Source organism: Notolabrus celidotus, chromosome 2, assembly GCF_009762535.1.
Source record: "Notolabrus celidotus isolate fNotCel1 chromosome 2, fNotCel1.pri, whole genome shotgun sequence".
NCBI lineage: Eukaryota > Metazoa > Chordata > Actinopteri > Labriformes > Labridae > Notolabrus > Notolabrus celidotus.
This window is the reverse complement of record NC_048273.1, coordinates 19,300,777-19,324,873: the sequence shown is the minus strand read 5'-3', so window position 1 is coordinate 19,324,873 and position 24,097 is coordinate 19,300,777. Positions and strand designations below refer to the sequence as shown.

The 24,097-nt window shown below is 41.0% G+C and overlaps 2 protein-coding genes across 3 annotated transcripts in view; one reads left to right on the top strand and one right to left on the bottom strand.

Moving 5' to 3' along the window:
- The first annotated feature begins 1,042 nt into the window (after positions 1 to 1,042).
- On the top strand, positions 1,043 to 18,591 carry LOC117826296 (cortexin-1-like). 2 transcript variants are annotated; one of them, XM_034702251.1, is made up of 3 exons: positions 1,067 to 1,166; positions 12,866 to 12,982; positions 16,722 to 18,591. In XM_034702251.1, the coding sequence occupies exon 3, from the start codon at positions 17,788 to 17,790 to the stop codon at positions 18,169 to 18,171; it is 384 nt and encodes a 127-aa protein (XP_034558142.1). In that variant the 5' UTR covers positions 1,067 to 1,166; positions 12,866 to 12,982; positions 16,722 to 17,787; the 3' UTR covers positions 18,172 to 18,591. The 2 variants fall into 2 exon arrangements, 1 of the variants encoding a protein (XP_034558142.1); XR_004634017.1 differs by lacking the exon at positions 12,866 to 12,982 and having other exon boundaries at positions 1,043 to 1,166; positions 16,722 to 17,622.
- A 2,109-nt stretch (positions 18,592 to 20,700) lies between these two features.
- fbn2b (fibrillin 2b) overlaps positions 20,701 to 24,097 on the bottom strand; it is a 66,289-nt gene continuing 62,892 nt past the window's right edge. Inside the window, exons 64-65 of the mRNA XM_034673232.1 lie at positions 23,855 to 24,008; positions 20,701 to 23,512 (exon numbers count right to left, since the gene is read on the bottom strand). Coding sequence (XP_034529123.1) covers positions 23,135 to 23,512; positions 23,855 to 24,008 — 532 coding nt within the window. The 3' untranslated portion in view covers positions 20,701 to 23,134. The remainder of the gene's footprint in view (positions 23,513 to 23,854; positions 24,009 to 24,097) is intronic.

Here is a 24,097-nt window from a genome sequence, read left to right as displayed (position 1 = left end):
AGCTGCAGTTTCTAAAAAGGATATATAAAGGACTTTTTCCTGCAGTAGAAAGATCAGAATGAGTATGGTTTATTTTGATCATAGTTTGCATTGATGCAAAAAGAAATAATAGCCCTTTATTTTCCCAGGAGTACAGGCATATTTTATGACTGCAGCATGCAGTTAATACCAGTCTATGTCAATTAATTGTAAGGTATCCTATACTTATTGTTTTTAGACACACAGCAATCAGTTTTACCAGGTAGAGCAATAATCACTTTACTCAACTCAACTCAACTAAATTCAACTCAACTCAACTCAACTCAACTCAACTCAACTCAACTCAACTCAACTCAACTCAACTCAAACTTTATTGTCATTCATCTGGATAGCTTGTATACAGCTGAATGGAATTTAGTTCCTCACATGGCAGTTGCAAAGCAGTGCAAGAGCAAATAATAACACAGACAAGCAATACCCTGCAACAAGGACATAATATAAAAACAGGACAAGACAACAACATGAGGACAGACTAGAAAGGGCTGACTATATGAGTTAAACTAAACTAGACTAATTATGGATAATGGAGTGAATAAATACAGTGAGTGAGGTAGTGTAGGGTGCAAATGTTGCAATATAAATATATATTGAATAAATAGAACAGCTAAACTATTTGAATTGAAATAAATAGGCCGCAATAAATAGTTATTAAAACACAGAAGGCACAGTGGTGGTCATTGTCAGTATAAAGTGACATGTAACAGAGTCAAGATTGTCCAGGGTCCATCACAGTGTGTTGGGACAGAGGCTGGGGGGGTCAGTCAGATCACAACTGTTCAATGTAGAATAACAGTACAGTATCTTATTAGTAAGACATCACTCATCAACACGAAATCGGCAAATTGCAGATGTCTTTATGACTGTAAAGAGTTGTGTGTTGTATTGGACATTTATCTGTTATTGTGTTGAAGCCACCTTTGTGATTGGCTGTGCGCCCCTGGGGGAGGCTGGAGTGGGTGGGGAGCTTTAACAGTCTCTGCCTGTTTCCTATCGCGTCTCTCAGAGAAGCGACTCCCAGCAGCAGCAGCAGCGGAGCAGCACGAGAAGAGGAGCAGGTGGAGGAGGAGGCACGAGCGCATCACAAAGTTTGAGGTGGCAACGGAATCTCGCACGAGACACCATATCAGGTTTGTGCGTAATGTTGTTACGGTCCGTGTTTCCGATTTGAAGGGTCACAATGCTATTTTTTTTTAAATTTAGGAATTAGCACATTTGATACAAGATAAAACACGATGATTTTTAAAATACTGCGTTGCGAAGCAGCTGTAGAGGGATGACTTGCATGTCTGTGTTTTTATTTGTTAAATTGTAATATTCAGCGTGAATTGTAGCTCCAAACTTCGTCATCAATTCTGGCTGTGCGTCAAACTTCGCAGTGTCTAGTTATCCAAGTGCAAGAATTAATTGTTGTTTCTCTCGAAAAATATATTTTAAAATACTTCAAAAGAACACATTTTCGAATCAAGATAAACCAAGTGACTTTCATATATATTTCTCTGTTGCAAATGTATAGTATGTCATATAAAGGTGATTATTTTTTGATGGGGGGTATCCCACAAACACACAGAAGAGTCCTTTCAACAAACCTGAACCAGGTTTATAACAACATGAATCAATGTGCCAAGATTTCACAATTACTTTATTATAAAAAAAAATATTGTTTGCAAGACAGAATTCCCTCTCCTATTGGCCCAAAGCAAGGCACCTCCAGGGGATGTGGATTGAATCACCATGTGAGGTGGGGTGTGCAAACCGCGTGAACGTCATAGCACAGATGCAAACATCCTAAACAGCAGAACACAAGTGAATTTAAATGAGAACTGTCACTCACAGAAAAAAAATAAATTCCTGTGTGATGTATTTTGAATGTCATTTTTCAGGTTTGTAATTGATGCTAATAGGAAAAAATAACTATCAGTGCATTTTACTTTATGATGGACATCTGTCAATTCTTGTGTAGTGTGATCTGATTCCTAGCAGGGTGGAGGTGTGGGCTTTGGCTGATCCTCCACCTGATCATTTGCAAACCAGAGCTCTGAAATCTGTGCCAGGCGTTAGATGCACTTCCTGGCTCCCTGCATCCGTATCGTCTCACCTTACTCTGACAACTGCTGAATAATTAACCATGTGTTGTTAACAGTAATGAGTAATCTGAGTTTTTGCTATCTGGAATCTGATGAAGGTCATTGAGCACAGGAACGAGGTCCTGTGCTGTTTTTAGACTAGTTTGGGCTTTCGGATTAAAATGTAAGAGATACCCGAAGAGTAGAGAGCTAGTCAGCTGTCTCAGCTAAAAGACAAAGTAACAAGAATGCTCACAGGCCTGCATTTCCATAAGGTTAATTAGCTGCGCCCTATATTGCTATTTTCATGAGTTTCTTATTAAAACAAGACTGCAGAAGACTGACTTTATGGAGCTATTTGCTGAAACATTTACAGTAATACCCCACTAAAAAGCAGTGACCCTCTCAATGCAATGACATATTTAGCATTTTCATCTAATTTTATTGCAGTCTGTTGTGATATCCTTCAAAATGTAGAATACTTTCACTGTTTATGAACACAATCAAGGACGAAAAGAGACAAAGAAAGATATCTAGTGCACATCCACTGTAGGGATTGCTCTTGAGTTTAAACTTTAATTTGATGAAAACTTTTTATGTGATTGTTTGTTAGAGCTGCTGTATAAAACTTAAGCTTTGTGTTGATTTTGCCGTCCCCTGTGGGCAAAGACGTATATCTTATCGCTTTGCTGACTCTGTCCTGAGTAAGCCAAGGTAGTATTCTCATAGAAAAGAATCTCATCCTGCTTTCATCGTTGTGTAACTCATGGTCGATCTCTGCTGTGGAAATTGTCAAGAAAGGGTACTGAATCATCTGACACCAACCCCTTGCAGCGGTTTGAGGCATTAAAAATGACTACATAGAAGTTTTCAGTCTTGTCGCCGATGGTCTTGTTTGCTTTTGTAGGTCATAAAGAGGCATCAGTATTAATTCCAATCTGTTTGACAACCAGTTTGAAACTGGGGCTTCAAGGGTTTGCTCAAGAACAATGAAAATAAGAACAAACATTGGTCTGTAAGCACTCAACCTTATTGTCCATTCTCACTTTACCTCTCTTCATAGACAGCACGTCATGGTAACACTGATCGTGCCCACATGCGATGACCTGTAATGGGAGGAGAGATAGAAAGGAAAGAAAACCCCTGAGTGGTTTTACCCACAAAGCACTCCCCACGGCCCACTCAGGAAATACAGTATAACATGGGGCACATTGGAGAATCAGTTTCTCCACTGCACAGCTGTCTCACTGTGTCTCTGACAATCTGTGTTATTAGCTCTGATATCTTATATCATTTGTTCTATATTGCCTCCCTTCATGGTTGCTTTATTACATTGTTCAGACCTTTGAAAGCAGCTGAGTGAGGAGGTAAAGTCACCAAAGCATCTCTGTTGCATCGTTCTGACAGACACAATTTAAATCTCACGCTGCACGCTTCACTTGTGAAATTACTTTTTTCACACTGAGGCGTAGAAATCACCTGTGCATTTTGTGGCACTTCAGTGTATTGCCCCAGAAATAATAGCAATGTCACACTGAGCGTGATTCAATTTGGCTGTATGTAATGTGGCAACACAACACAGAGGGTCATAAACAGTGCACTTGCTGTCACACGAACACAAAAGCCAGCAGGAGGGCGAAGTGGAAAATGTCCGGGTGCAGAGGAGAGACGTAGCCAAGTCATCATCACACGTCTTCAGCCTTGACAAGTTGGAGCGAGGTGATCCCCTGTGTTGTAGCCGTTTTGATTTCCTGTTGAAGACTGGCCATCAAATATTCATCAACCCTGTAATCTATGGCCCTTTGATAACTGACACAGGGCCCGGAATTTATTGTCTGTAGCCCCCTGTAGACCCTAGAGCAGTTCTAGGCACAAGTCTATTACCTCGTCTGAAATACTAGAAGAGGGCCTATTCACTCGTTGGAATGAAGTCTGCTGATGGACCATGAAGTGTGCAAGACAATCTCTCCTTTCCTCTGCCCTTAGATGTGTTTGGCCTTCCCTTTTTCGGGTCGTAAGGCCTTATTAAATCCCCTACCAACCCCCTCCCCTCTCTTCCCCTCTGTATAAGCTCAGTACTAAAATCAGCTAAATACACCAACTTCTCCTCAGCAAGGTGATATGTCTGTGTCTTTGTGATGACTTTTCTCTCTGTGTTTAATCCATGCTTAAGAGTCCAACTGGTGTCTCCAATTGTTGGGGAGGATCAGCAGCACCCTGCTGAGCAAACTTATTTCAGCTTCACTGTTTGAATCAGCACTTTCAGCCATTGTTGGGTATTTAAAGCTCTTTGGTACTCAAAAGGTGGGCCTGATCTTGCCCCTGGATGTCATATTTTCACATTCATGGGTGCGGATCAACTGTATTTTTTGCACTGCTGACTGAAAAGCATTGTCATGTATCCTGGCTTATGCTGCTCTGACGTCTTGTGTCATTTCCTTTGACTTTCAACAATGAAGTTACTGTTTTTTTTCTTTTTTTTCAATGCTGACTCGTAGCGCTGCCACCCTCGCTTTGAGCGGGTGTTGCGTGGGCAGAGCATGTAATATATATGGCCTTCATCGTGGGCCTCTAAGCTGGCTGGCACTGACTCTACTCGGGTCTCTGTGGACTCAACAGAATGGCTGCCTTGTGGAGAGAAAGTGCTGTCCTCTGACTTTAAGACTGCTGACATTTTCATATGGCCCCTTCTTCACGCACACACACCCACACCCACATCCACACACACACACACACACACACACTCTCACACACACACTCACACACACACACACACACACACACACACACACACACACACACACACACACACACACACACACACACACACACACACACTTTCCTTAATCTCATCTCTTTTTTTCCTCTCACCTCCCCCTATTTTTTTCTCTTACCTCTTGATGTATCTTCTTGATGCCACCCTGGGCTCCCTGGGTAGCTGAACGCAGACGTGAATCATAGAGATTATCGTTCTGCTCTCAACTTTTTCTCCTTTTTTTCTACTCTTTCTCTCCCTTTGTTTTCCGCCCTTGCTTACCTCATCTCTCACCCTTTCACCTCAGCCTGGTTTTTACCATCGGGGCATTTTGCGCTGTTAAGCATTGTGACAGCAGCAGGGTGTCTTCTCAAGGTGAATTATAGGTTTGGATGGACCATCATTATCACTTACAACCTCTTCCTGTCCTCCCTGTTGTCATTTTTCTGAATTGATATCAAAAAATCTTCAAGGAAAACTTTTCCTGCTTTTTTTTTTAACTCACTCTGACTCAGCAAAGTCAACCCTGACCCCTACTTCGCCCTCAACGTCGTATCACACCTGTCATTTATAAAATACATGCAGGATGCTGGTGGATATGAATTGGCTGACATTTATTCAGTCTGATGGGTTGCTGAATAAATGGGCGGAACTGCAAAGGAAATGATAGTCAGATATGACAGAGTTCAGTAAGGTGATGGTGGTGCAGGTGAACGGATGAGAAAGGTGATTTTTGCTGCCCGTCAGCCTACACGCATCAGTGAGTTAGATGGCTGGAAGAGACAAATATGTTCCAGGACTGTCTTGCCTTTGAGTCAGCCCCTGAGGTGCCACATAACAAGATGAGAAAATCACATTCAGAGCCAGAGTCACGACTGAAATAAAATTCACAAATAGGCTCGCCCTGTGAGTGTGCACATTTAGTCTTTTTATTACAATTTTATTGCCATTATTATTTTTTTGTGGCATGGTGGCTTTATTGAGCAGGGAACGGCAGAATACTGCGAATGCTCGACATTAAAGACTAAGGTCTCACGTAAAGGGCTCTTGCGTCATAGAGGTACTATGCCAGAAATTATTTCAAACTACAGTACGTCACTTTTTATGGCCTTTGGATCATGAAATGTTTTATAAAGTTGAATACAAGCTCAAATTGCCATAACACTTCGGTTAAAAAAAAACCTGAATATACAAATTGCAGATATTTTTGGTTGAAATATATCCTTAAATTTCAACTTTATTAGAGATACCAAGCTTAGTATCACAATATCTGACCTGCAGTGATACTCACAAAATGTTAAATAATATCTGAACAATTTTTTTAAAATTTCAAATCAGGGTAAATTTACAGTGGCTGTAAAGGGTAGACAATCTACCACAGCCTTAACAATCTTCACCAGGAGACATTTGATCAAGTGCAGCAACAATACAACTTTAAAAAAAACAGGAAAAGGTCCAAAGCAAACACAACAGCTGAAATGACCTGCATATGAAAAAACATGCTGCAAAAGTCTAATCTGCTTTTACAGCAAATGTGCTCCAAGTACACAAATGATGCAAAGCATTACACACAAAATCATAGATGTGCAAAAGTTAATGTAAATCGAGGCTTTTCAACAGAAGTGCTCCAGGCTTGTAGGAGGGCACTAAGTGACACAGCTTAATTATTGACGAGACAGGGAAGAAGTCACTGAATTTATGAGTTAGTGAACCGTAACAAGAAACACTACAAGTGGAAAGTTCCTGTTGACCAGGCCTTTAAGGCTATGTTCACACTGCAGGCAAAAGTGTCCAGGTCAGATTTTTTAGAGGCAGTGTGAACACCCAAATCTGGCCCTGAATCAGATACAGATCTGTTTTTTTCAATGCGACCTCAGTGTGAACGGCCAAGGCGGATTTGATGCGCATTTCATACTTTCACGTCACTTTATAGATGGAGATGGAGCACCTCAATTGAGTGTCCTGCTGAAGGAGTCTTGGGGAGATGTAATTGAAAGTTGCCCTCGACATCCAGAAGTTTTGAATAAACTCTGTCTCTGTGAAACTATTAACGTTGCAGACCCACCACTCCTGACACCGTGTCCACATCCACGTAGACCTTTCAATCGTATTTGCGACCACAGCTCTCCAAAAAGCCGAAACAAGCAATTTAGCTCTTTTTCTTCATACTTGACCTCCTCTGCACCTTTTCATTCATTCTCCGGCTCCCACTGTACAAAAACTTTGTAACAAAGGCGAAAATGCTGACTTCCTCCATGTTTACGTTTGTGAAACAGCTGCATGTGACGTCATTGTTACTGTTCTAATGCGGGGCAGTTCGGGGTCGCAAACAGTTCACACTGGAATCGGATACAGGTCACATTATAGATGGTAATGTGAACAGGCAAACAAAAAATTGGATCTGAGCAAAAAATCGGAATTGAGCATTAAGCCTTGCAGTGTGAACGTAGCCTAAAGGCTGATTTATACTTTTGCGTTGAATCAACGGCGTACCCTACGCCTGGGGTCCGCGTAGCTTCCGTACCTACGCCTTGGCCTACGCACGTAGCTGACGTGCACCTCCTCCAAAATGTAACTCCCCGTATAGCCGACGCGGACCGCAAGCTCTGTGATTGGTCCGCTCGGCGGCTTTGTCTTTCCCGCATTTACAACACTTCCGGGATCCCGGACATCGGCCGCACATCGGCCGTGTATTTCATCTCCTCCTCTTTATTCTTCATGTAATCATGTCTGTATGATAAACAGCAACATGTATCAGCTGTAGATTAACATAACACGCTCTGAAACTCTGTGGAAAAGTAAACAGAGATCGTAGCGGGACCGGAAGCAGGCGGCCGGCTATCAGAGAGACCGCACTGCCCTCAGGCGTTTCGGCGGAGAATTGCTGCGCGACACGGACACACCGACGCACAAGTATGTTGGGCTCATGTCCGCGTCAGCCCCTGCTGCGTAGGGGAGACGCAGAAGTATAAATCAGCCTTAAGTCTACTGTGTCAAAACACATTCAAACATGAAAAAAAACCCTGCACATCTTTATTCTTGAAATAGTTTCTGATTGATGGATAACTTTGCTAAAGTGATCACTGCTTAGCGTAGCTTTGGTCAGTTATGGATCTCAGTTTGCCGCTATCGGTACTATTAGCCACCTGGTGCCAGTTCTGGACTCCGACACTGGGGTTTAACAATGCACTGTGGAAGTAGGGGAGATGTCAGGCATAGTAATTTCGCCAAGAGACCAGAGCGGGGGAGTTGAGTGAAAGCAGCCCCGAGATGCTTGAAAACAAACCCCACAAGACTTACACTGGGTACAGCTTCCTCAAACCACGAGCCCAAGTTAGCTGCTCAGCTAGCAATACACTTAGCTGACACCTAGGGTTGCCAACTGTCCCGTATTAGCAGGGACATCCCGTATATTGGACTAAATTGGTTTGTTTCATACGGGACCTCAATTGTCCCATATATTGAATATTAACTCTTGTAAATACAGCAGACTGCACTGTACAGATCCTAGTTCAGATAAAACGGCAGTGGCAGATCATGTGCAAATCAGACCTCCTGTCATCCAAGCGCAAATACGCCAAGTCCTGCAAAAACTCTGGCTGTGCAAAAGGACAAAACACTGCTTGAGTCAATCAAGAGCAGCAAAAAGTATCCATGGAAAAAGTAAATTTGGTGATTCATACTCCTCTTTTGCATTTAGTTTTTCTTTTACCTGTTTTTTTTTTTTTAAGTTGTATTTTTGGGCTTTTTTGCCTTTATTGAGAGTACAGCTGTAGAATAACAGAAATGTGGGGAGCAGGGGAAGACATGCAGCAAATGGTCACGGCCAGGAGTCAAAAGGCCACCAGCACCCCTTTTGCCTGTTTTTTGATGCAAAGAGCCAAATCGTGGTTTCTTTGAGATTTGTTCATATGAGGTTACATAATGAAACAGTAGGGATTAAAGGGAATATACACACTTTCTGCATTTCCAGTTGAATCAGAATATGAATATACGCTGAATTCACACATCATGCTCACACCTGGCACCGTACACCTGTCCCTTATTTAGTTGTGAGAAAGTTGGCAACCCTACTGACACATGGACTGTCAGGTTCGGAGAACTCAGGCATGTTGTCTACAAAGCTAAATTAGCCATTAGCAGTTAAACGGTAAAAAAGTGTCATACACTAAGGTTCCATAAGTAGTTTTCTTTAATTTTATGATGTTCCGGCCCTCTGGCCTTCTGTAAGATCATCAAATACTGATACTGGCACAGTACTTATGTTGGTCACACTAAACTGTAAAGTCTGTTGCTACTCTGGTACTAACCCTTGTTTTTTTAATATAAATGAAGCAGGCTGTAGAAAGTAGTTTAGAAAAATGTATTTCTAAGTTGAAGTCATCAGTCAGGCAGTGCGTGCAGCCTTTTTACTTCACCTCGGTACTACATTGATTGAGTCCTTCAGAACTACACTGGATACATCAGACACATTAATGCTTCAGGCTGTCTGGAAGGATGACACAAACAACCTCCTCCCTGACGTCTGGGGATCTGATCCTGCTTGTCATTTTTGGGAGGAACGTGCAGTCTGCCATGCAGCAGATGACGTTTGTATTTAGCAGCTGTAACTAAATCACGCCCCTTTGTGCTTAGTTAAAACAGAAACCTCATCTTGTACGTAATGAACGCAGATCTAGGATCTTCAATTCTTTGAATTTTGATTCGGGAGTGACCTTGAAACCCCTAAATATGCTGATAGAGAAAATAGCGAGCGTGTTCATCTGGGCTGGTGATAAAGTGATAGATTGTAGGCAGCTCTGAAGATGGAATTGCTCAGCTGCATTGAAAATCACAAAAGGACTTGTTTTTTTTTCTTTGCTCCTTCATCTGTGTACTCCATTTGTCTTTCTCTCTGTATCACCATCTCTCGTTCATTTCTCCCGCTCCACTACAGCATACTGTAAGTTTCTCTGTGAGCTGATGTGAATACTTTCCTACAGTATTAAAGGACTTTTTACTCTTCTGAAACATCCGTCAGATCCATTCTTCAAACTGATGAGGAGTGAGTAGTGGGAGACAAGGGTGTGTCCATTGGGTGGTCTGGCAACTCCAGGTGCTACCCAATGATCCTTAACTATTATTAGCAATGTCTCAGAACAGCTGTGTTGCAACAGGCAGACATCAGTATTTATATCAATCTGTCTTTTTAACTGGCTAAATATCATCAAACCAGATACACATACTTCATGTGACCCCTGCTTACGTCAATGCCCAAGTTTTGCCCCCCCCCCCCCCCCCCCCCCCTTCACAAAACACTCTGGACACTCCCCTGGTGGAAAAGCACGTGTTCCTAAAAGTGGACAGCTTCTTGATATAAAGTGTTTTGACCTCTATGTCGTGTTGCTGTTCCTGAAGTTGTTTTAAAAAGTCAGCAGTCTTCGATGCTTTCTTCTCTCACAGCGCTGCTTCTCATTTGCATGTATACTTAGTGCGAGAGCAGGGCGCCCTTTTACTCAGTGTCTTTATATCTACCTTGAACTCACAAATACACACCTTATTATACGTCAATGTGTGTGTGTGTGTGTGTGTGTGTGTGTGTGTGTGTGTGTGTGTGTGTGTGTGTGTGTGTGTGTACGTAGAGACGACCGTCTGGCTGTGTTGGAGCAGCAGAATATTTAATTGCCCCAAACTTTATCACCATTACTGTAGCGACTGAGTGTCTGCCAGCCTAATTATGACGGCGGCTATCTGAGGAGCTGAGCTGAGCTGTTAGCCAAGTGTGAAAAAGAAATGACTCCACAGACACTTTGTCTCCCTAGGGTGCTAAAAATAGCTGTAAGATGGTCATGTTTTGGTCTGTGAACTTCCAATGAGCATAAGTACAAGTTGTGTATCTTTTTATGAAAACAGGTTAAGCTTGTTACATGTTAGAGTTGGATAAAGTTGGTCTGTTGTTGCACACAGCTCAAGGTGACCCAGTCCCTGTTGTCCTCATTAGCCACAGACACACGTCAGGAGTCGGCTCCCTGAGGTGACAAATGAAGCAACACAAACACACGAGAATCACTGCAAAAAGAAAATCAAACATATCAATATGCCTTGATGATGGATGGTATCAATACATTCTCTCCGTGTCCCTTTTCTGTTTTAGCAATGTGTGCGTCAGTGTGTGTGTGTGTGTGTGTGTGTGTGTGTGTGTGTGTGTTACCCTTAATGCTGTATGCTTGTTATGGAAACCACATTTCTCTTTTAGTGATATTTGAGGGGGATACCCACCTGAGCTTGTGGGTCTCATGAAGCTGCCCTTCCCCATCTCTTCAGGTCCACTCTATCTTTATAAACAGCAAATTGGAAAGGGTTAATTCAATTCCCAGTGGGCTGTGGCTGAGACTGGGAACATTTACCATCTCTTTCTCTCTCCCCTTTGCTTTTGCCCCTTTTCTCACTGGCTCTCTCTTCTCCATTCCTCGTTGTTTCTAAAGTCTAATTACTTTTGGAGAGTGGTTTTACTCAGGCTATAAATAATGACAAATCAAGCCTGTCTCTGAGCTGAACCCTGCAGAGGCTGGCGGGATTGGTGATCTTTTGGTTGGCTGTGCTTGAAGGGGAAGAACAGAGGTTTCTTTCTATTGAAAATATCATACTGTTTGATGGGGGAATTTCTGAGACACTCAGTATTTGTGTGGCTACATGAGAGACAGACAGAAAACAAACACCCCAAGAAGCCGTAGAGATAGAAACACTGATGTTGGCGATGTCATGTTTTTGTGAAACATCCCCCAAATCTTCAATCAATCTTTGAAATATTCCTAAAAATAGTTACTTGCAATGGTAACAATAGAAAAAAACATTCATACCCTATGATTTTTTTATGGCATCAAAGATTTGCTTTTTTGATTAGTTTGATCACTATGAGAAAATGTCTTACTATTTTTTGCCACGACAATCCTAAATAAAAACATTTCAACTGGTTAAAAATGTGTAAATACATTTTTTTTTTTAGAATTTTACCTATTTGTCACAATACATCTGATAATACTCAATACATATTCCACTGAAACAATGTCATAAGTGCTACATTTACAAAACTTGAAAAAATCCCTCAACTTGTTTATAACAATGTTATTATACATTATAAACTACAATAAAGGAAAAGAAAATTGTGGCTATATTTTTCAACCCAGCCATGAAGATGTAAAGCACTTCAATTGATTTAACATCTAAGAGTGTGTATGTGCATAGGTTTGTGTTTGTGCGTGTGTATGTGTGCAAGGCAGGTGAAAATGGACTCCAATCCAGGCAAACAGCAGCAGAGCCGATAAACTGTAAGCAGTATTAATGATTGCAACATTGATAAAAGTTGTGACATTTGCATCTTTTATATTTCAAGGTGTGTCAACTGCAAAGCCCTGAGAAGCAGGAGGGCTGAATGAGAACAGAAATGTCAATAGAAATGTTCCTGCAGAAGTCCTGCTCACCTTGTCTAACCTTACCTTCATTGGAAATGTTCATTTTAATTGTAATTCTTCCCACAACTAGGCTGATAAGAATCCATTGCCATTGAAGCGTTTCCAATCGTCCCCGAATAACCACCTATTCACTCTACATTATCCCTTACTTGTGCATACACACATGCATGCATCGTGTCCCTCTTTTTACCTGTCGTAGTGTGTTTGCATGTGTGTGAGGGAGAGAAAGAGATGGTGGGAGCTAAACACAAAAGGGGGAAAGGTGACACTCTGGTCACCTGAGATGTAACTAAATTAGTTTCAGCCGCTCTCACGTTTCATTTGCACTGATGAGCTCTGTCAACATTAGCCTGACCAATGGCTCTGTGAGGCAGTGAAGAAAGTGGGGCCTTGGTGAGTGTGTGTGTGTGTGAGAGAGAGAGAGAGAGAGAGAGAGAGAGAGAGAGAGAGAGAGAGAGAGAGAGAGAGAGAGGGAGAGAGGGAGAAAGAGAGAGTGTCCATTTTAGGGCTTTTCCATGAAGACTGACGAGTGTCCGCTTCGCCTCTCTTCCTCTCAGGGGTCCGGACGGTGCTTCGAGGAAGTGTCCTGAAGGAGCAATGGAGTAGGCGAGCACTGACGCAAATCAGGCGAGACGAGTCTGATGGACGACAGTGATGTGCGCGTGAGGGTCTGTGTATGTGTCTGAGTGTGTGTGTGCGTAAACGCGTGTACATGTAGGTGTGTGTGAGGCTGATGGAGGGTGATGGTGGGAGTGAGACTTAACGAGGAGGAAAATAAGCTGAGCAATCTCTGTCTGTCCTCCCTCTACCTCCCAATGACTTATTCACACAGAGACGCACACAAACACACACACACACACACACGCACATACTGGGAGCTTATGAATGAACTATAGGACCACTGACTTTACAAAGACTTGTTGCAGAGGCAGGACATTCACCTATTTATAATTTTTTCAGCTTTAGGTTCCTTTTATTGAATCTAACAAATTGCAATATGTTGTACCCTTGCTCATTGCTCAAATAAATCAATAAACCTACATTACATGTAGAACTAATGGGATATCTGCTGTGGTATGATCTGATAAATTTCACTGTTTCAATGAGAGATCTAATTCCCCTTTAATCTTAAGTGTATTCCTCCTTTCTCTCTGTAGATTTATCATCCTCGGTCTATCAGTGAAGGGTGAGAGATAATGGAGAATGCCACTGAATTAGTACAGTGTGAATGAAATAAGAGGAGGAGGCCATGTTTGTCCCTCTTAGTCACTCTTTCACATTTATAATGGAAATGATCCCTGTCTGTGGGATTCATCAGCAATGTTCTTTTTTGTATGCATATTTGCGCCCACTTATGATCCAAAGTATGTGTACGCCTGTATGTCTATAGTGCCTCTATGTGTGTGTAGTTAGTTAATCAGTACCACCAAAGCAGGATTAAACTGGCCTAGTCATACATCGTAGTTCTTATTTGGCATCAGCCTTCATTTTTTCAAGTTGTCAGTACTTGTTTTAATTCATTCCCAACCAGAGGTGTCAAAAGTATTCACATTCATTACTCAAGTAGAAGTAGATACTAGGGTTTAAAAAGACTTCTGTAGAAGAGGAAGTATCAACTCAAGCTTTTTACTTAAGTAAAAGTGTAAAAGTACTGGTTTCAAAACTACTTAAAGTATCAAAGGAAAAGTAATGTAAGGGGGAAAAATGCCATTAAGGACAAAAGCTTAGGCTGCACCACAGGGGCCTATAGTGCACTCACAAAAAAATGTTTTTCTAACGGCCATAATGACTATAATGTTATATTAATATGTTAATGTTGAAATATTTGGGTTGCACCCGTTTCTGCCGCATCTATGCCCACTGAAAATGAAAGCATTTTCGTACAATGCAAATACATTAACCCTCCTGTTATGTTGCAGGTCAAATTGACCCTTTTCAAAGTAAAAAAAAAATGTTAAAAGTATTTTTTCGGTATGAAACTTCATCTGCTTGGCTTAATAGGTGAAATGAACATATAAAATGAAAATTGTTGATTTTGCATATTTGCAACCCCCCTTGCATTTATAGATATAGATACTGTTTGTGGGTCAATTTGACCTGGCAGTCGAAATGGGGGCTAAAAGGGGTCAGAAGTGTCAAATACTAATTGTTTCTTTGCAACTGTGTGACATATGTCACCACAAACCTACACACACTCACACACACACCCTTTTATTTTACTGAATTTCCCCCCCGGGAAAATAAAATAATTCTGATTCTGATTTTAACATGAATTTTCATTAAGAAACGAGTGAGATATCCTCATTCAACCATGATCTGTGAGGATTAAAGAACAACGTTGCACTAAATATTGATTTAAATGCTTATAAATGGAGTTAGTAATGAGATTAAATAAATGTTTATTGGGATTTTTTAGGGTTCTGACACTTTTTGATAATTAAATATGACAGGTCAAATTGACCCAGGAACATTATTGCTGTTCCTGAGATACGAACATAACAGGAGGGTTAAAGAACCATATATGTGCATTAACGTGTTTCATGGAGCGGAAGATAACAAGGCTATTTTTAAAATGTAAAGAGTAGAAAGTACAGATAATTGCCTGAGTAGAAATAAAAAGTCGGCTGAAAATTAATTACTCCAGTAAAGTATAGATACCCTAAATTTCTACTTAAGTAAGGTAAGAAAGTATTTGTAATTCGTTACTTGACACCTCTGTTCCCAACAATGTCAAAGTTCACCAAACACCACCAAGAAATGACTGAAACTGATGAAAAACTATAAAAGTGCCAAAATAAACATTGCAGCTTCAAAAATAACGCTTAAAGAAAAGTGGTGATGGAAACAGTTTCTGAAATCAGTCTAAGCCTCCTGCGTAAAACAAGATTATGGTTTCAAACCTTTAAAAAAAAGACTCGCTGATGTTGGTAACACCTGAAATGCATTTCTGATGTAGAGCTACAGATGTGTGAGAGTGTCAGTCCTAATGACGTCCTTGAAAAGCGTCTCAAGGTTTTTTCACCTTGTTTGGTAAGCAGTTCACAACAGTCATGGTGGGGCAAAGTGGATCACACAGACAAATACACACACACACACACACACACACACACACACACACACACACACACACACACACACACACACGCACACACACACACACACACACACACACACACAAAGGCCTGTTTGTACACTCACCAAAGTGCACATTCATTCACAGTGTAACAGCCAGCTCCCTGGTGTGTCACCCTGCTGCCAGCCTGACACTGGTGCACTGAGACACCAGCTGATAAAGTAGCAGATAGAAAACCTTTGAACTGGAAGCAGCAGAGACACAAAGAGAGAGAATATGGAAAAGGCATTTTGCCATGGTCATATAGAGGAAGGGCAGTTCAGTTAGTGCCAGAAAACCTCTGCTCTGTCCTGTACAGCTGCCCATTTACAGCAAGAACTAATCCGTTCCTCTATCTTCACATCCTCTATCAGTCATCTTACTTTGCCCTTTATTTCTTGTGTTCTTCCCTTTCTATATTCTTACTTTTGTCTCAATAACTAAGTCTTTTTATCTAACCCTGTCCTACAATCTCTCCGCTTTAAACAAGTCACTGTAAGTGTATAATTTTTTCATATCAAACCCCACCATCGCATTTTAATTTTCTCCCCCTTTACATTTGACCTTAAAATTTAACAGCGTCTTCTATAACCTGTTTTCCTGTTACCAACAATCACTCTCTCCCTCTCCATCCTCTCCCTTTTGTCCCTTAGGTATCTCCCCCAACACGCACTGTTCTCTGCATATCTCTCTGTATCTCATTGGTCTCAAAAAAACGCCCCGTCACCACTCCATTCAGACGGTCAATCGAGTGAAATGGTACTGCGGGTCTCGTTTCCTCTATGATTTGAAACCCAGTCCACCATGGGAGACGTGATTTTAGATTATTAATGAGGCTCCACAAACACTTTGTCTTCCCTTCAGTCGTGCGAGTGAATGAATGAAGGAGGTCAACAAGTGAACAAATGGTCGGCTGTAACACTGCACTGACAAATGAGGGTGATGTAATGTCGTATCAGTGTTTATAATTGTGCATTAATTAGTGCTAATGTGGCCTTAATGACACCATAATCAGCTTACTAATTGAGTGTCATTACAGGGGATGCAGATGGCTAATGTCACTGTCGCTGTTACTTATTGAACAAAGGGTGGGAATGATCGCACTGTGTGATGAAATGAGGAAGGAATGACTTATTCTGCTCCTGATGGTTCACATTAGCAACAATCAGTGCTAATGGGAAAGTTGTGTAATGCCTATTGTTCTATTTTAGGGGATTTGTGCAAATTTAATGTCCTCATTACGGCTTTATTGGTGACATTTTTTGGGCTTAATGCTAACCAGGTGCTTCTTTCTCTTTCAGGTGGCGTGTCCAAAAAAAAAAGAGCTGCAGTCTCACTCCAGGACTTTTGATGAAATTACGTCTGATATCAACCTCTTTGTTGGACAACTGCTGGAACATAAATTCGGATGATCAAAACTGGATGAAGCCACTTTACACATAAAAAAAACCTCAAACTAACCTTCTCAAAACCTTCACACTCATTTGCTACCTCATCTCACTTTATTTGAGCTCTTGTCAGCTCTAACACACTTACCCTGTGAGAGGGGAGAGCGTTACATTTAGCCAACATCATCCGCTACGGTGATGATGAGCTGTTTTATATTCAGGGCAATCGATTCACTGACCTCCTGATCCCATTAGCCACACACAAACACCCACACAGACACACAGCTGGTGTTTGGCGTCTGCAGATTCTTGAAAAGGTCTTGTGTTTGTAACACCTGGGTTTGGCTATCTGTTCCCTGACACCACGCCCAGACACATACTTAAACAGCTATACCAAATTGAGTGTTAGCAGTCCATCTGCATACTATTATCTCCGTCACATAGAGAGCCCTGACCTTGACTGGGAATCAGACCTGTGTTTGTGTGTTTGCATTAGTGGAAGGCAGCGACACATCCTGTCTACTCTAAATGAGAGTCAGAATGAGAGCTGATGTGGCAGAGCGGCCCTGATACATTCTCTAAAAACTAAACCGCCTGGGGGTTGGACGCTCAAATAGGAAAGCCATAGAGCTTTGTTAGATTGTTTAGTCAGTTATTTTCAAAATGCATGGCTTTTTTAAGTAGTCCATAATAATTGAAAGTGTTTGTGTGTGTGTCTGCCACATTGTCAGAGCACATTAGGGCCAGGCTTTTCTAGGTCATGTCACTCTGACTGACCTAGATTCATCAAAATAAACTGGCTGGCTGATAAAGATGTGATGTAACACTGTATTTTTCTTAATTGTTATCTACCTGCCAATTTCTTTATTAAGGATACATAACCTTCACCCAACACAAGTTGGACAAAATAAACCTTGTAATCCTTCCCATTAAGCCTTGTAATCCCACAACTGGTGTCAAGCTTGGCCTCTTTTCCCTCATGAACACCTTCCCCTCCTTCTCTACATTTCCTCCCGATACACCAACCATCCAGTCAGTGTGTAAGCCCTGCCTTCGGGCTCCGTGGAGGATGAATGATGTGCCCACACTCGACTACGAGTTGCTGCTGTCCCCGGCCAGCTCCTCGCTCCCCGGTGGTCCTGGTGGTGGCAGCAGCAGCACCCCCCCACTGGTTCTGGTTGGGGTGGACACTGAGCAACGCACCGCCTTGGCCTTTGTAGGCCTCCTCATGCTCTTCCTGGTCTTCCTGCTGGTCAGGTGCTTCAGGATCCTGCTGGACCCCTACAGCCGCATGCCTGCATCATCCTGGACTGACCACAAGGAGGGGCTGGAGAGGGGCCAGTTTGATTACGCATTGGTGTAGGGAAAAGAGGAGGAATATTTGATTGCACATGGATGAAATGTTTAACGTTGATGTATAAATGAACAAAGTTATTGTGAATGCACTGTGGGAAGACGGTTGGGTTCAACCTGATGTTCAAGTTTGAGTGGTATATGTTCCTGTACTGCTGCCTGTGTGCTGGTGTAAATATGAGGCTGCAGGACCCATTGTAACCGGTCTGTTTCAGCAGCACAGACAACTGGAATCTCTGTGAGCCAAACACTCACACAGAGTAGATCTTGAACCACGAAGGACAGAAATAATGAGCTGCACAGCTGCCTTAACATGACCTACTGTACTCAACGAACATGCTAACACATCACAACATCACTTTAGGGCTACATTTTACAAACTCTAAGGCTTGTTAGTATTTAAACAATGTATTTTTAAAGAAACATTTACATGTTTAGTTTTTCACCTTATTCACATGGTGGCTTTCTTCCTCTGAGATCATACTTAAGGTGGGAAGCTTAATGCTCTTAAAAATTGAGTACTACTGTGTTCCAGGTAAAAAAAAAAAAGTATACACAAGGTAATGTTAACTGTAATGTCAAATGGCATCTTTTTTTTTTACAACTTCTTCATGATCAGCAAATTAGAATACAACAGACTGGTCAAATCTTGGAGGAAAAATCATTAATATTTTATGTAAAAAATGAATATCTCTAACCTGTATCATTTTACAGCAGCTTACTTAGCATTCAACAACTTCATAGCTAACATTACTAATACATTAAACAGAAGGAAATGTGTATATTTGTTGCTTACAGATATACTAGCTAGCTTATGGTGATGTTTGCTAACTAAGGATCATCTTTGCTAGCTTGTGGCAATTAGTGCTGGGCGATACCACATTTTTATGATTCGATACGATACAGATTACTTTTTTGGCAATTTATTCGATACCCGATACTTTCAGTGATTTTTTTTTTTTATAAAATGCAACCCTTGAAAGACAAGTCCAATGACAAATACTGTTAATTTAAAAACTTTAATATTCAAATCCTTTGCTGGCCTTTTTTAAACAATGCAATACATTTAGAAAAACACATGGATAATAAATAATCAACATCCTCTATATAAATTCTCTGAGTGGAAAGCTTAGAACAGCCTCTTCACCACTACTTTTAAAATGACACTGTGATCATGATGTCTCTGAATTTGCCGGTACGAAACTTTGGAGTATGTTACCCTAAAAGATCAGAAGTGACACATGCGCTTTTATGTCACATTTATTAATTAGTATCGATATTTTATTAGAGTAATCGATACTCAAATGAGTAGCATGTGAGAATCGATATATCGATACCACAGAATCGATACGCCCACCATTAGTGGCAATGTCGAGTGACGGATAAAGACAGAAATTTTTTGACTAGAAATAGTTGACCATACAAATATAAATGCCTTGGTAAAATAATTAGATGCTTCCTAACAGTAACTGTAGGTGTAATAGCTACCAGTAATTTTAGCTACGAATATTTGAATGCTAACGTTTGCCTCAAACCATTTATGTTACTTTACCTTGAAATGAGGCCAGTGAGTCTGGATTTTCCCTTTGTCTAGACTTTCCATTTGCTGGTCCAGTGAGAAGCAGTGAAATACAAACAATTTGTCATATTTTTATGGTAATATGAATGGAAAACCTGGAAAACAAATGAAAGACATTGGAAAAGTAGTTGAGTTGCTCACCCTTAGTTTGATGTCAGTTTTAGCTGGCTGCTGTCTGGACATGGTGAATGACAAAGTTTCTGACCTCAAGGCTGCAATTTTTGATGAGCGCAGTCAACATGTAGAAAAAAGGCAGAACTAAACTGAAAGAGTTTACACTTGAGCAGATGCCCCTTTAATGTGTCAGTGTCCATTGTTCTTTGTTAAATTACAGACACTGATCCTCGCAGCACTCCACTTTTAGATGCTTTTAAAAGCTGAACAGGTAGTTTGTGTCTCCATCAAATGTTCTGTGTGTATGTTTTTGTGTGTTTCTGTGTCTATAACTGAGAAGCCATATTGTAATTATATATCTTATAACTGCAATTAGAGTTTATGTTCACTGGTTGTGTCCTGTTTAAGTCAGCCTGCCAAGTGTGGTGATGAAGCAAACAGCAACCTTTAGGCAACAAAAAGTTTTATTTTTCTATACTTGACTCAAGTTTGGGAGTCTTTTTGCTATCTTTCTGCCCTCTTCGTCTTACCGTTTCAATCTTCAGACTCGATTTTTCAAAGTAGAATTGCAGCCACATGTTAGAAAGAGGCAAAGCAGGTAGCTTTGCGTTTTAGTTGTGTTTTGTAACTGCATATTTTTCTGACTCTTGGCTTTGTTTTTGATACACTTGGTTGATCTCTGAAAATAAGAAAAAGGATTTACTTCTTGAATTTCCACTGATAGCTGGACTGCTTGGATGGTCCACATTGTTCATGTTGGAAATAAAATAAAATAAAATGGATACTTCTTGTTTTTTTTCTGTCACTTCTGTTTCACCCGTCTCAGAAAAAAACAGGATGCAAGACTTAAAAATATAACCCACAATACTTTATTGCCATTAATGTCACAAGACGAAGGTTTACAATATTATGTGAATCACCATCATTTTGGTGCCATTTGAATGCCATTTGGTGTCAGAAATCTTTGGTTTTGTCTTTGTACAAAGATGATGATTCAAAAAAATGTAAAGATCTGTCATGATGAATGTCTGACTTAATGATCCTTAGCTGTTAAATGTGGTGTGACTAAATGATTGTCATTTCAGCTTTTAGCTGGACTCTGGTAGCAACAAGTGCAACAGATATGGTGAACATTTGAACAAATGTAACAATCCCTATTTAAAAGTAGCAACAAGCATACTTCAATGCAAGCAGATGATTGTTTCAAGTTTGACAGTGAAGCTGAGATACAGTAAGCACACGCAATACACTTTTTTTTAAACATAGTGGCAAATAAAATAAAAATTACCAACTGAAACAAAGGTACAAAGTATACAAATGTTCCCAGGTTAGAGAAATGGTTATGTGTTATAAACATTGCCTTGGCTGTGGGACAGTGCAGCAACCTTGAATGTCAAGAGAAGACAATTTAGCACCATAGATTCTAGCTGGACATGGTCAAGTTTGTATTGATCCTTATGGTATCGCACAGACAGTGTAAGCTTGCATGACATCACACATGATGAAAATGTTAATCATCTGTCTTACATGATTGTATTTATATTGGCTGATGGCTGATATGTCTGGTGGAAGTGGTTTCAAACAACACAGTCAGTGATCACCAAGTACAATGCTGCATTCACTGTTAGGTTTTTTTTCCTCAACAAAACAAAGTCAATAGCACTTTAGGCCTTCAATATTGGGTTTTGTGTACTTTTGGCAGCCTTGACATTTAAAAAAACATCTACAATTCACTTAAAAATATACAATTTGATTTTCAAGAAGCAAGTTTGATAATATTGTTTTTTCAGCACTAAGACAAAACAAAAGACGGACATACGAAAAACAACAATTCCTAGCCAAAAAACAAAAAACAAAAACACTTTTGCAATCCAGATTCAAGACTGCACAGCGTGTATAAGAGATGGTATTATCTAGCACCTTTTTCCTCTTTGAGAGAAAAAAAAAATCATGAAAGATGACCTGACAGCTTTGTTCTTTTTTTTCTGAGGTTTGGTGTTCACCTGTGCGTGCCATTGTATCATAAAGCGTTACCTTTTGTTGCAGGAGGCAATGTTATCATGTCATGTACCTTTGAGACTGTGCTACTGTAATCACTTGTGTATCTCAGCCATCAAGCTCAGGGTCAAGTCAAAGAAGTCAGGTAAAGTCGACTTCGGATTTAATGTAAAAGCTGTCTCTCAGGTCCAGAATCAGTGCACCTGAGGTCTTAATCCCTACAGAGATAAATAAAAAATTGACCTGAACTATCTTCTTTTAAGTCTACGAGCTACTAACTGGTGTAATCCCTGCTCATGGTGGATGCTGAGCGACACTAGCACCCCCTTTTGTTTTAAAGTCAACACTGCAGTATGGTGTCTACACTGAGCAAGAGGTACTGAGGTAACAAACATGACAGCACACACATGCAAACACACTAATCCCTGCTTGCCGCTGCCCACAGGCAGGACAGAAATCAGTCACAACAGAGCAGAAACACAGCTCGCTGTTTCCTCATCTATGAATTAGTTGGAATTCAGCTACAAAACAGACTGCTATGGACTTGAGAACCTGAAATGCTGTGTAAATGTTGCAGTCCTTCGTGTTTACATTATTCAAACAGTACAAATACATTAAATGACACACTACAATACTGAGAGGGGGACAAAACCTGTTCCCCAGTGTTGTGATTTCTTTTTTTTACCAAAGATCACAGAGAGGTGACAAAATCCTTGGACCACCATGATGGAATCCCCCCCCTTTTGACTTTAATACAAGTACTTTATGACACTGAAACAAAGAGACATCAGTTACCTTACTACACTTAGATTTAAATACTACCACACTTGTTGTAAAAGACAGTTTTGGCCACTCTCAGCACTTCATTTCTTAAAAAAAAACCTCTCTTGTTTGTCTGCAAAAGTGCTTCATGGACTTGTGAACCATCTGCCTACCATATTCTCTTAATTTTGGGTTGGTTGGTCCAAGAACAAGGGCGCCTCTCTGCTATCTCCCCCACTGGCTCTCTCAGTTGTGAACGAGTGCTGGGTCGGGTACAAGTAGAGGGTCAAAGTAGAAAAAAATAACACAAAACTTGAACATATAATAACATAAACAGTAACAAAGTGGTGGTAGAGTTGGGCTGATTGACTCAGTCTTTCATAGCCCTTGATTTCTCCCTGTTGTTGGGGATGGTCCTGCAGGTAGGAGCTGGAGGGGAGGAATTATAGGATAGAAGGGCAGGTTAAACTCAAAGGCTTTAAGAATCAGTCCAGGACAGGATAGCTAGCACACTCTGAGCTCAGTGCAGGTGGATGTGGAGCTTGATACGCAGGGCGTCTCCTATTTCCCCTTGTAGGTAGTCACTGTCGTGCTGCTCCTCCAGCTGGTGTAGTCTGCGAGGCCCGAACAGCCGCAGGCTGGCAATATCTAGCCGGTAGGATCCCACTGAGGGCGGCCTCTTGCCGAGCCGGAGCACGCTCTTTCCATCCCGGCGTTCCAGCAGGCGGAACTGTTCATTGGTATTGCCGTGGGTGATGACGTAGCGGATGTGTTTCTCCAGGGGCTGCAGGGCAGGCAGGAGCTCGAGTAGAGGCTCCTTGTTGAGCAGTTGGGAGAGAGAGAGATTCATGTGGATGGAGTCCTGGGTGTCCACGCTGGCCATACTCACTGATGGTTCCTACGGTGGAGATAAGGGAAGAGGGAGAGAGGTGAAACACGAGGGAGCAGAAGTTAAACACACCCAGGTAGAAACTTTAAATAAACAGTGCTTTAGTAGATAGAACTTTATAGAATGTTGTTCTTCTTTGTCTTTTTTTCTCTTTTGTTTTTTCTTTCTTCTGTTTGTTGTTTTTTTCATTTTTTGTGTATTTGCTTTTTTGACTTCTGCTTTGATAATATCTGATTGTTTTATAACAGTCTATACTGTCCTGAAATGCCATGTTCTGTATATATATTGTGCTGTGTAACACTTGTGTTATATTCACATTTTGCACAATAAAAGAAACTGAGACACACGTACCTTTTTGATGTCATTGTCATCAGCATTTCGTTTGTGTCGTCCATTCTTTCCTCCGTTGATCTTACACTCATAACAGGTCTCAGGAGACAGACTGTCCTCATCATCACCACCCTCCACAAACGGACCCGAGAAACCTGAGCCTGTTAGACAGTGACTGGATAGAAAAAGGAGATATTTTTTGCATTACGATTAAAGTCAAATTCATATTTTTGACATACAGGACCAAATGTTTTACTAAATAAA